The sequence below is a fragment of the Thermobia domestica genome, unplaced genomic scaffold, assembly GCF_964235325.1.
Source record: "Thermobia domestica unplaced genomic scaffold, izTheDome1.hap1.1 HAP1_SCAFFOLD_117, whole genome shotgun sequence".
NCBI lineage: Eukaryota > Metazoa > Arthropoda > Insecta > Zygentoma > Lepismatidae > Thermobia > Thermobia domestica.
In genome coordinates, this window is record NW_027655889.1 from 257,939 (window position 1) to 271,927 (window position 13,989).

General features: G+C 34.7%; 1 protein-coding gene across 1 annotated transcript in view; it reads left to right on the forward strand.

Moving 5' to 3' along the window:
* Positions 1-12,462, forward strand: part of LOC145676361 (clotting factor G beta subunit-like) — a 173,807-nt gene extending 161,345 nt beyond the window's left edge. Inside the window, exons 5-8 of the mRNA XM_081747218.1 lie at positions 3,326-3,540; positions 5,191-5,384; positions 10,766-10,823; positions 12,233-12,462. Of these exons, the coding sequence (XP_081603344.1) occupies positions 3,326-3,540; positions 5,191-5,384; positions 10,766-10,823; positions 12,233-12,354 (589 nt within the window). The 3' untranslated portion in view covers positions 12,355-12,462. The remainder of the gene's footprint in view (positions 1-3,325; positions 3,541-5,190; positions 5,385-10,765; positions 10,824-12,232) is intronic.
* Positions 12,463-13,989: the final 1,527 nt, after the last annotated feature.

A 13,989-nucleotide genomic window follows, 5' to 3' on the forward strand; every position in this document is an offset into this window, starting at 1 on the left:
CCTCTGAGATTTCTTATCTCTTGTACTATATCTTCCACACCTATCTGCGCTTCCAACCCTATTCTCAGAGCTGTCTTTAGTACATTCAAATCCACCATATTCTCCATGTTTCCCCTATGCCTTGCTCTCATTTTCTAACTCAATCCCGGACGGGCCCCACTATGTAAGGTAAAAAAAAATAATAAATAAAATTTAATTTTTCTTTGCTATTTGTTTATCTCACCACGCTTACGAGTCTGCCAATTTTACCTTACAACAAGAAAAAAGAAAGATATTCAAAAAGAAATAATTCGTCCGCTCGCTGTTGTCTAGGTAACAGGTTCAAAATTACGATTGAGTTAAAAATAACAAGTCAAAAGATTTACGGAGAATAACTAGATTTATTAGCTTAATGTTTCTCTAATTTAGGTAAGGTGTGTTGACTAGAAATCTGAGATTCAGAGGACGTTACTTCGCCCTTGCAAATTTAATCTTTAATATTTTGCTCGGCTTCCTAAAAACTCATCATGAGAGTTCAAGGAGCACAAACTCTAATTAAAATAACACTAAACATAAAAGTAAAAGACTTCTCTAATAATTCTTTGGGAACTGCGGTAATATGGAAACTAGTACTCTCTCTACTCTAGGTCCATATTCCTTACTTTCAAAGACTGCTTAACTTCAATTAGTAACAGTCCGGCCTACACCTGGTTTGGACTCTCAACATTCTGAGAAATCCCGAAAAAGGAAACTAGCTAAAATCTTAAGGATAGGTAACTTAAGGAATTAGGAGTAGCAGCCTTCACTCATGGCCCAGCTATATTACGTCTTCCATTCAAGACTAACGTCTTCCATTCAAGACTCTAGATTTAAAGGTAAACACACACTCTAATACTTTCAAAAATGAAAGTCGCAGTGTGAAAACAAAAAACACCAGCCAAGCCTCGCTATTGCATGACTGTACAGGGAAACGAAACCAAATCGCAACTTGGATTCTATTTTAAATGGGGAAAAACCTCCAGCACCTGGAGAGTTTCAAAACCTAAGTGCCCTAGGTTCACTCTCTCCCTAGGGTCACCCCAAGAGCAAATTACTTTTCACTCCTTCTAACCTTTAACTAGAGCCCAGTTGTGTCATTAATCTGACGTAGAGCTCAAAAATCCTACTTCATTCTTTAATTCCTATTCCTAACTCTGGAATTCACCTAAGTTATGGCCAGAGACCACTTTCTCTAGCGGGACTGGAAGCCACGGACTAACATATCCACTGGACAACCAGTAACTACTCTAATGGACAAAACTCCCAGGAAAAAGCTCTCTTGCTAATTCCCTTCGGACTGAACAGCCACCAGCATAGCCCTCTACTCTACAGGCCTCCTTAGCTGGAACAGCGAAAACCATAAAAAAATCCGCCTTTTTATATGTTTTGCCGGGGACAGAAAAAATGAAGAAAAAATTTAAGTATTAACGGTTCTAGAAGCTTCCACAGCAGTGGAAAAATACTGGAAAAGTATGAAAGAAAAGGTGAAATCTTCAAAAAACTAGCCTCTCTACCAGGTCTATAATAAAGTGGGAGCGAGAGTAATACACGATCTAACTAACTGAATCTTAATCTTAAAAGAAAATTTGGCTTATATAAATGATTGGGATAATGCACTAATTGATATTTACATACATTTACATATATTAAACATAGTAAAATTATATATTATGCTATACTTATTAAATAGATAAAACCCAGATAAATGCATTAGATAAATACGTGTCAGGCCTGACTTATTATTAATACACACATCTTAATTATATATAGATAGATTTAATATTAAAATATATAAATGAAATATCAAAGCAAGGTAACGAAGTGCCCCTTGCATGCTGTAAGCGACAAGCACGGGGAACGCTTCCACCAGCAAATTTCGGATATAGAAATGAGATACCGTGGAAAGTGGAATGCATCAATGTTGGCCGATTATTGTTGGACACTAATCAGGGAATTACCAGCAGAAAACTATAAACGCCAGGCAAAGCGGTTGCGCCTTCAGTGACCTTCCTCCGAGGGATAACAACAAGGTAAGTACACGGATACGCTTATATAGGCAATAACGTAAAAATTATCATAACTTCAAAACGAGAGCTAATCTTGAATTTTCATTAACATTTTCGTTATCAGCACACCCGAGAAACATAAAGATTAGCTGTTCTCACACCAGTTACAGAAAAAAAGTAAAGTTTGTTGGGTAGTGTAATATGCAACGTAATCTGTTAGGTCCTATTGTTCCAATTTATATATTTATGCTACTATTATTCTTAATACTTCAACTTATGTACCAGGAAATGTTGACTGAATTACCTTAATATCAAAAGTCACCTTCTCTTTAAAATACAAATTTTCCGACTATTATTTTTAAGAATTCTCCATCTCATGACTTATGAGAGAGAATAAATCCACGTTATATGTCTTTTAACTATGTTACTGTTCAGATAGTTGCACGCTTGCAACCAGAAGAATAAGATCTCAGTGAAGTTGTAAATATCGGTGTGTTTGTAGACGGCCAACAGATATCGCGTAGATATACTCGTAGTAAAATAATGGTGGTTTATAATTGCTAATTTAATTTTAGAGAAGCTGAAACGATATAAGAAAATCAAGAAGTCCTGAAAGTAACTGCAATTGTCGGGAAATAATTTCCACAAAATCCCTCTAGAAATTCCCTCATATAAAAAATGGTGACACGGTGTATACATATTTGAAAATGTGTTTTATTTCAAATCCAATGATGTATCAACCGTGTTTATATTGTAATTTTTGTGGAAGTTATATGTAATTTTATCTGCACTAATGAATATGGTAAAATGTACAGTACATATAGCATGTTTATTTCTCTAGAAAGAATAATGCAATTCTTATGAAACTTAGAGCGCTTACTAAGTACAAATCAAGCTAACATTATAATTTGTGTGTTTATATACCTAAGGATACCCGAACTACAGGTATGAAAATGGTTTTAAAAAAGGAAATCTGAGGGGAAATTTCCCGAAAATCCCTCTGTCACGGGAAAACTGAGGGTGATGGAGAAAACTGATTGTAGATTCGAATTCTACGCGAAAAGTTTTATTAGATTCAGGCATTTTCTTCTGTGTGCCAGCGAAAAAGTTTTTTTTTTTTTTTTTTTTGTCGACTAGTGTAATTAGTATTAAATTTCCCTTAAACCAAAATATCCTTTTTTTGCGAAGATGAAGCAGAGAGGAAATTAGATAGAACAGAAAGACATCCAGCGGACTTCATGTTCTTCCATAAACTGAAATATTTAATTTCAAAGCCTTTTGCTTTCTGTTTTCTTTTGCAGAATAGCGGAAACCAAAGAGGCAGAGGTGGTATTGGGTGCATACAATGAATATGAGTTTGGACCAGATGTCCTGAAGATGCCCATAGATAAAATTATAATTCATGAAAATTTCGTTGAGGGATCGCCTCACGTCAAACATGATGTAGCCCTCATTAAATTAAACGGAGAAGTCAAATTTAACGACAACGTCATACCCATTTGTCTACCACGAAAAGGTATATGAAAATTGTTTTAGTTATTTTTTGTACTGTTCAATAGTTTAGAAGATAGAAGGGGATAGAAAGTATATCTTTATATAAATGTATATATCTATTCTATCAGACTTTGTTTCAATATTATCAAACCAAACATAACAACTGAGCAAGGCTTTGTGATAATACACGTATATAAAACACACAATCACATAACCGTTTCAACATAATACCTGTGTCTTCATCAGACTTCCACTCCTGCCTACTTAGGAGTTCGTCACCTCTTACATATTTCCCGAATAGCAACTTTTAATTAGGCTCCGCCCCTTCATTAACAAGTAACACTTGTGTTATTCACTTTCACTTGTACAGCTGTGCACGTGCCCAATTATAAGCATTCGTTTTTGCTGGATACATTCTTGTCCTCTAACTATCCTTATGTTTCCTTATTAATTTGTTCTCTTACTTCTTTCTTCTCCTTTCTTCTTCTTTAAGTAGAATCTTCTTCCATTCTTTATTTATCGCGAATTCCGCTTTCCAACTCACCACCTTATCTCCTGCTTTCATAATTTCCCTGGCTTCTTTCCATTTTCTCACCAATATCCTGTTCTCTGTTTCTATAACCTCTGCTCTTTGCCACGCTATGCTCTAGTTTGTGTCTTTCTGATGCTTTATATTGCGTTGTTGTCTCTTCTCAATTTTACATCATCTTTGTGCTGTTTCACCCTTTTCCCATCTTATTTTTGTTTCTACGGTGTAAACTTGTTACACTCTGCGCATCCCACTCTATATACTACCTTCTTTGATCTTTTTACACTATTGCTTTTTTGGCTAATTGTTTTTTCTGACTAATTCAATTATTCTGCTTCCTCCTTTCCTATACGTCCTAATTCCTGTTTTCCGAAGTATCTTCTTTATCTTCTCTGTTTCTTTGCCTAGGATCTCCAAACCAAAGCATTTTTGTTCTTGTCCTCTTCTTTCTTCCTCTTTCTTGTTACGCTTCTTCTTACTCTATCCTCTTCGTTGTATCCATTTCTCCTTAATTGAGTCCAGAACTTTTTAAAACCTCTTTTCCTCTGTTCTTCATCTGTGTTTATTTCTCCTATTCTTTCCTCCATGCCATTTTTTTATGAAATTCTTCTTCGCACCTTCATCCATATCACTTCTCTTCCTACCGACTTCTTTATTTTGATATCTAGATTACTTTATCTCCTTGTCTACTTCTATCTCATTCTCTAGTTTAATCCCTTTGTTTTCATCTTCCACTTCTCTTATGAATTTGTCCAGATGCCTTTTCGTTTCCTTCCATATTCCAAAACAGTCATGTACATAACAGCATAAAAGAAGCAGTCTTTCTCCTGCTCTTTCTATCGTCTCGTTCTCCCATTGATTCATTGTTATATCTGTTAGTACTGGACTCAAAAAGGATCCTATGTTGAGTCCCTCCTTCATTTTAAGAATCCCGTCTCTGATTATGCAGCATCTATTCTCTCACATACCTCTAATCCTCTATTTACCACTTTACTCTCCCAATCTTCTATTTTCTTTTCACCCACTTCTTCTATTATTCTCAATATTTCTTTTCTGCGGTGTCATGGAAACATACTCTTAACATGAAGACTAAATAAATAACAGGCATGTTTATTTCAATATGTTATTTTCCTTTCTTTCCAGCCTGGTCGAGGCTTACGGCTGAAATTGCTGGTTGGGGTAAGATGTCAGAGTATGGAGTCTATTCCAACTTGCTCAGAGCAGCAGAAGTTGACGTTCTCACCAAAGAGGAGTGTTTGAATGAATCACGTTATTTGCCAGCAGAGCTGGATGAAGACAATTTCTGTGCCAATCGAGAAGGAATAGATGCTTGCTCGGTATGTCTTAATTCATTTCTTGGTAGCAATGATATTTAATTTGGTAAAGAAAACTGAAAATAGACATACAAATAAATGGTTTAAAACTGTGTAAAACTATTTATGTACCTCACATATCTCAGTTTGCAACTAGCCATTGGATTCCAGATTGACACACGTGAAACATAGGGGGAAAATGGTTCTGCCTCAACGTATTTCTTATTGCATTATCTTACTGTACATTGCAAATCCTTGCGAGCTTCTTCAGCAAATGCAAGGGCGATCTTCAAAGAAACTTGAGAATTCCGAGTGTATTCATCAAAACTTGAATGAGGAAAATAAGCAACAATCAAATACAATATTTCAATGAACAAAATCGTAATACATCGTTCAGGTTAAGAGAACCAGGGATATACATATTTGATTGATCTGCTTTGTCTCTGTACAAAATCAAATCTCTAGAAGATCTGAAACGAAACAAAGTCTTTACCTTCTCACGATTATGTTCTGTACGCTAATGGCAAATAAAAGCTATTTATTGCGAAATAATTTGTGGATGAGAGTGTAGGAGGAAAAGTGAAAATCCCAAGAAAATTCACCTACAAGATGTCTAACACAAACTTTCATGGTCTGAATTCGCATATGGAAACCGTCGCACCAGAAATGAGTACTTTACACTGAGCCACCGTGGCCCCTCTTCGGAAGAACTATCTGATAGATGTATCGATCAAGTATATACTATGGGTGATAAACCAATATATCATGTTGGACAGAAGTCTTTGATCAGGTAATGGCGACTGCTTTGAAACAAATGCAAAATATGAGAATTAAATCTGTCATATCTGTAGTTTGGTGTGGAGAAGAAACAAACTTGTGAATCAAAGGTTTAAGAACAACTCAAGTTATTAATATAAACTATGCCAAAAACCATTGACTTATATCATGATAAATACGAAAGAAGTTTTGAAACGAAGAAATATAATTTAAAACTTTGTAAGCGGAGGCAAAGAAACTAAACATAATGAAGATGAATCACTCACTGTGTACTGATCATGGTTCAGTGGTCAAGACGCTAGACCAGTAGTTTAGAGGTACGCGGATCGAATTCACGTAGCGGAAGTATTTTTTTACTTTAGAATTTTTGGTGGCGATTGATCGACGATGACACATGTTTTATTATTTTCAGATTTTGAATACTCTTGTTTCTATACTTGAACTATCAAATCTTAAGAAATAATATTACTAATAATAAACTAATACCAATAATAAAAAAACTAAAAATAATAATAATTACCTCGTAGAAGATTAAAAGTTGGGAGTTTATTATCACTTAGATCATAACATTACAAGCAGAAACGTAACATTTGGCAACAATATTTCGGTTTTGTTTAATGTTGTCCACGAAAAGAGGAATTTCTCATTTCGTTTCTAAAACAAAACAAACAAAATCGGGACGAGAGATAACATGTTACATTCGTGACGGAGCAAGGTTAACTTTAATTTTATGGTCTCACTTTGGAGATGAGAATCCAGACGAAACGAAAAGTACTATGAAACGTAGGATCTTTAGTGATCTTAGTGATGAAGACGACAAGAGTCTAGTACTTTAGCCAAGGGTTTGGAAGCCACTGAAGATGATAACGATGCGCCATGTATCTACTGTAGCGAACCTTACAGTATATCCAAAACCGGAAAAGGTTGGTTCGTCATTTCCTCTGGAGTCACGCTGCAAGTGCTGGATTATCTCCAAGGGCCAAGTTTGTTAAGTCTGTGAAAGTTGAATTATACTTAGTGCTTCATTTTCACTTTTCATCTTGTGTGTTGTTGGAATAATCCTGAAATATATTTTTAATTTCTTTAATATTCTTTAATTTCTTTGAACATGTTAATGATTTTTACGTTGTTTTCTAAATAAAGTTTAGACCTACATTGATATGTTTAGGTGTATTTGTTCGAAAATGTTCCTTCAGCCATTCTGTATGTTTTTCTATTAATCAGTATTCACTTTCCTATACTTCTGTTTGTACGTTTCATAGAAGCAAGGTAGTGTGCCATTTTGCCCTGCCTACCCGGGCAAAATGGACTTTCGGAACTTTTTTAAAAATCTAAAAATAAGAACTTTAACAATAAACATTCTTACTGATCTCCACGTCAATATTCAAACAACATTCCAAAGAAGCATTCACGAAAAAACAAGAAAGTTTTAAACCTATTGTTTGGAGATATTCAAACACAAAGTCGATGTATGCTATTTTGGGCTGGTTCTCCCCTATAGTTTGAAGATATATTATGTCAAGTGATCTGGTAGTGTGAAGTTGCCTGGTTTAAGATTATATTTTGCCAATTTTAGGGCAGAAATGCATACACATTTTCAAAATTTGCAAGTCATACAAATCAAAATTATCAAAAAGTTGAACATTAAATTCCTTACAGTTATAGATATTTTCTTTATTTATAATGTCCTTATTCCTTTTTAAATATCTACTCCACAGTACATCTGTATTTTAAAATCTGTGAAAGAGACAAACAAGACATCATAGAGTAATTATATATTATAAAAGGTTTCAGCTGCTCTTCCCGCTGAAACTGTGGAGACCGTGGCGCCACCACTCAAGGAAGTTGGGTACCACGAACTACTACTACCAAAAACGAATCAAATCATTCAGAGTGCCTGAGTCTGATAGAATTAGCCAATGATACACTTACCTACTGCCAGTAGCAGATGATGCAGTTACAACTGTAGCCGCTAGTGTCGCAGAATCACTTTCGTTGCATTGTGGGAAAAGTTAATTTCCATTAGTTATATAGGAAGTGGTCCATCAGGGTAATCAGTGCAAGACATACTTTCGTTGCATATAATTTCTCCTATGAATGTAAGTACAAACCTTTTCAAGATAAATTGTGAAAAAATATCAGGTTTCTAGAACGTGATTGTGGAAGATAAGACGAATCGAAAAAGTGAAAGAATGTGGTTCGTATGTCGCGATATTTTCCCAGGTAGTATTGAAACCAGATGTGGTAGTAGATTTATACTACTGGTTTTAGTAAATATATTAGAACAGAGATGGATTTCACGGGGCAAGTCAAAGTAGTGGAACCGATTTCAGAAATATATTCTGTGAAATCAAATAAACATGTGTTATTGCGAAACATGTTCTAAGAAAGGTAAACTGTGAATGTCTTCTTCAAACATATCACAAGTGTTCTGTGTGAGCATCTGACGTAACATGGTGCACATCAAACCGATACTCTATTTCCTGCCAAACTTTTTAGTATCTTTCTCTTCTTTCTCAAAAAACATAGCGCGGTGGCTCAGTGGTAGAGCGTTCACCTCTGGTGCTTGGGGTCCCGGGTTCGATCCCAGCCCCCGCCAAGTGAACTTTGTGGTGGACAAACACCGTGCTCGTGGGTTTTCTCGGGGTTCTCCCGTTTCCTCCCACTTTCTTCATTCCACCATTTTCATTCATCTCTCATTATCACCGTCTCCTTTAGCCTCACCGGCATAACCGTGGGACGTAAAACTTAAAGATTTCATTTCATTTCATTTTCAAAAAACATAAACGGTTGAAAAGTTGCCTCGGACATAAGTCTTGTAGGCTACAAATGTAAAAATTGTCGTATATACCTCACAAGGATGATTTTTGAAAGGAAAACGAAATTGTTTAAAAGTAAAGGTCACAATGAGGAAAAGTAAAGATCATAAGCAGGAAAAAGAAAGATAAAATTCAGGAGAGGAGGTCGGACAGAGAAAATGGGCTAAGGAACAGGGCTAAAAAAAGGTGGGGAAAAGTGGGAAATTGATAATGAAAAAGGAAAAAGTGTAAAAGAAGGGGATGTATGAACGAGTAGATAGCACACAAAGAAGATATAAGTGTAGTGTGGATGTAAAGGAAGTCTCACTTGACCCCCTTCCTCCACATATCACGAGAAGTACACGAAGGTTGTCACTGACCAAACTTTCAATATCAGCAATTCATTTTATGCTTGCTGCTGACTCTTAGCGGTAGAAAATAGAAACTCTGCGTGCAAACTGAACTTTGAAAGTTAATCTTTCAAAGTGCATGTCTTACAGTAATATATGTTTGTTAGATTTCATAGAATAAATCTCTGAAATCGGGTCCATTATTTTGACTTGCTCTGTATAATATGGTTAATGAGATATAACCTAAAGTTATATTTAACTATTAATTTTTAATTTATGTTTAACTAAAAATATTGTTCAAACGTAAGACATGTGTCAGCCGATAAATCACGTCGATCTGAACAAAATAACGGTTCATGAAAAACTCATGCGTAGTTTTCGAGAAAATATAATAAATCGAACTTTAGTCGGGCTAAAAAGTATATAGTTCGTTGTCAGTAATAATTTTGACCGTTTTTATCTTGCTAGAGGAAATTGTTATTTGTTTGTGGACTATACATTTAGCAAAATGAATTACAGAAAAACCTGTCTTCAACGGACCCTTTATTAAACGCAAAACTGTCTTAAATGGAAATATTTCACGGTCTCATGAATTTTGGAGAACAAAATGTGTAAAAGTCCCGTCATTAAGCGGAAATTGTGTTATGCGGACAACGGAAAGAAAAATAAACATTTAACGGAAAATTCTGTGTTCTGGACTACAGCGTTTAGATGTTTAGACATTCTGTGAGACATATACATTACACTGTTTGCGATAAAATGTTCGATCTTTTGTTAAATATTTCTGGACAGTGTTGACCTTCCCCAATCACTACTCATATTCACAACCACAAATTATCCTTAATCCCCGCAACTTAATCAAGAATCATACGGAATGTCGGAAAGAATAAAACGAGATAGAGGAAGAAGAGGAATACGATACCGAGTTCGAAGAAGAGTGTAGAATAAATACATATCAAGATGCTCTCAGAAGTTTAAAGGAACTGCAAAAATTTGCCTTACGGAAAAATGATTCTGATTCACTTAGTATAATTTCTCAGGCTAAAGTGTATACGGAAAGTCAAGCAGCCAAGCAGCAACGTACACAGAAAATCCTGCTTGGCTATTAGAAAAATAAAGAAAACGTGTGCATAGTATATTTTATATTCGTTTTAATTTTTTGTGCATTTATTCGTAGAAGAAGTACTGTAATCGAACAATGTACGTAAAGCAATATATTTTCTCAGCATGTCCCTTTATAAGCATGCATTTAAAAAAAAGAAAGAAAGAAAGGAAAGGTCTACCTCCACTAAGCGGAAACCTGACTTTAACGGAAATTTTTGCAAGTCCCACTCGATTCCGCTAAAGACAGGTTTCACTGTATTAACAAGCAGAACCGAAACAATGGCACACACGCTCTGTATGCCCATACTACTTACAATATTAAAATTATGTTTAATCATCATTTATTGTTAGACTAATTTCGAAACTTTCTTTCTAGGGAGACAGCGGTGGTCCATTAATTGTGGAAGTAGAGAAAGGAAAAAGAGAACAAATAGGTAGTATTTAATTCATTTACGAATATTAGATATTCAATAGTCTTGTCACTATTACCAATTTTTCAACTAATATACGCTTTGGTTGTTATATTGAGGTCACGGCGGCTGTGTGGTAAAACCCTCAATTCTGATGAGAATGGTTTGTAGTTCGATTCTAAGTCATGTCAGTTTGTGGTAGATAACTTCGTGTCTATGGGTCTCTTCGTTTTCTTTAAATTCTTCCTTGTTTTCCGTTTCATCAATTCTATCATTAACACTCATATGCATTTACCTTTCATTCGTCTCTATTGGCCAACATGACAAGTAGCTTTTAATTAAAATGACTTGTGCGATTCGCTACAGTTGTGATCCGGCTCACTGAAATACGGCAATAACTAAAATCCCAAGTATACAAAGATATGGAGGGCAAATTTTAGTCCAGATTCTTCAGCACCTAGTATCTCCGTGGAATATATCTGTATCTTGAACTAAAGACTTTATTAATGTTCATTTTGCGTACTGTAGCGGCGATTTGCAAAGATCAGTGCGAATTATCACATGACGAAAAGGAAAAAGTACCAACAACATTATAATGTCGAAAGGTTATGACATCATGACACTACCGAAGGGAGCAGATCGCTTTCCTTTTGTGGGAAAGTCTTGAAACTTTGATCTCAGGGTAAGTTAATTTGTACTGGAGAATATTTCCTTCGTACACTTTTAGTATTTTTCTGTTTACATCTACGTCATCATTATCACCTTGAATCTTTTATCATTCTCTTGTATTTGTTATTCTTCTCCTTCAGCTTATGTGGATGGGCCAAAGTGATCTTTAATATATTGATTTTGACTTCTAAAGTCACGAGTTCACTTGCGTTATTAGTTATCATATCCGATATAACCCATTCCATGAAATAGAGTAGGTAAATGCGAAAGTTTGATTCAAAATTGACAGGCCAAACATGCAAGTCTGTCAAATTTCAATCAAATGCTCATGTTGGCCATGTCAAACTTCCTGTTAACTCGATGTCTTAAACGTAATTCAAATTTCATGTCAAATTTGGTTGAAATTTATATAAATTTTTGTCACATTTGTAAGTTACAGGGAGTTTGAAGACTGTCAATTTGAGCGTTTAATTCAAATTTGATGGAGTAAGGGTTTCAATAGTTAAGATGTTAGTAAATTTTGAGTTATTCTCAGCTTTCGTTTGTCTGTAATGTTTCACACAAATAGTTTTGTGAGCGTATGAATTTTCTGACATAAGTAGAAGTACTGCCACCTGTTGTTTCTATGTTCATTCTTCTTCGTCACCGACTATATTATTTTAACATAGGCAGTTTATTTTTCAACAATACTAGTAGATCTTGTACATAATTACCTCAATTTTGAAACTTAAAATTTACTAATACTGTATTTGTATATGTTTTAGGGATAGTTTCCTGGGGAAGAAGCTGCGCTCACCCGGATTACCCAGGTGTTTATACAAACGTCTCTCATTACTTGGATTGGATTCAAGAAAAAACGAAGGATGCGTTATATTGCAGTGATTAACAAATTATAGCATAGAACTTGATTACAGTTTTTAAATAAAATAATTGAATTGTAACATTTTATGTATAATCAGAGAAGACTGTATATTTGTACGAAACATTCGGTAAGAAAATTGAAAAAAATATCAGTGGATTTATACTGCATTATCGAAGCAGTTTTGTAAGTTTCGTTATTCTTCAAGAAGTTAAACAGAAATATCCATCTGGACTTATGGACAATCTTAATTTATAAACATTTTGTAATATTTATTAATAATACGTTTTTAAACTTTCACAGCAGTCTGTACAGATGAATTTCATAAGGAAAATATCATTTATTGTTCTAGCATGCGTTACCACAAATTTGATTTGTATAAGAAGATAGTTCCCATTAATGGTGTTGAATATCGTCGCCATTTTTTTATTTTTTAGCTCTTTGATTTATGTAGGGGATTACAGTGAAATCCCTTAATAACGGACACTAATGAGATACAATAATATGTCATCAAATATTAAAGGAAGGAAGGTTACACAAATTTAGATTATTCACAGCTCATGCGGTAATTGAATGCAGTATACATGAAATACATTGATGTAAATATAAATATAGGCTATTATCAAAATTCTATACTCAGTGTTCAAATTACTGGGGAATAATGATAAAATCCCTCTCTGTAAAGACACAAAAGTTTTGTTGCAGACTGTGCTTATATGGCAGCACACCAAAAAATATAACGCTTATGTGAATTTTCGTTTCAAGTTCAAGTTAAATCTCTATAAAATCCTAACCACTAATTCCTCTAATTTTACAGTAATTATGTGATATCTCAAATAGGTAAAGGATAATCGAAATGTGGAACAAGATCGCGCTAAACAATATTATTTTGCATGAGGTACCGTTATCACGAATCACCTAATAGCTTTCTGTTTGCAGCCATTTATAAACGCGAAAATAAATGCCGATTTTCTAAATGGCTGGAAATCGAAAGTAGATATGTGAATCGTGGTAACGGTATCTCATGTAAAATAATATTTTCTAGCGCGCTCTTGTTCCACATTTAGATTATCTTTTATCTAGTTGAAGATATCACATAATTCCTGTAAAATTAGGAGTATTTTAATTTCGCAGTGATGGGAACTCTTAATTCGCTTAGTTGTTAACTGTATTAAAAGTAAAAGTAACTCAACTAGAAATTATATATTATTGTTAAGTGATGAAAATGTAGACAGAACTATTGAATTAGAACTGTTTTGTGAATTTCTGGAGGAGATAGTCTGTGGTAATTGTCTGCTGTGTAATTCTGCGAAGATTAGTTTCTGATCGAAACTTGCTTGTAACTCATGAATTAATGAAGAAATCAATTGAAGATTTACTTTCAATTTGCACAAAGTGGTTTCTGTGCTAAGTAGATATGAGCTGGGCATAATTCTTGCCCGGTATGAAGAGATTAGAGCCCATGCCCGTAAAAGAGAATGTTTTCTCCTATATATTCTTGCCAGGACAAAAAGGCTATCTGTATTATACAAGTGATAGTTAAGTGAGTGTTCACTGTAGTTTCTCTTTCCTTTGAAATGAACAGATACATTAATGACGTCATTTTACTGTTTTCTTCTTCAGGTATATCCCTTACTTCGTCAAAATAATGTTTTATTGTGC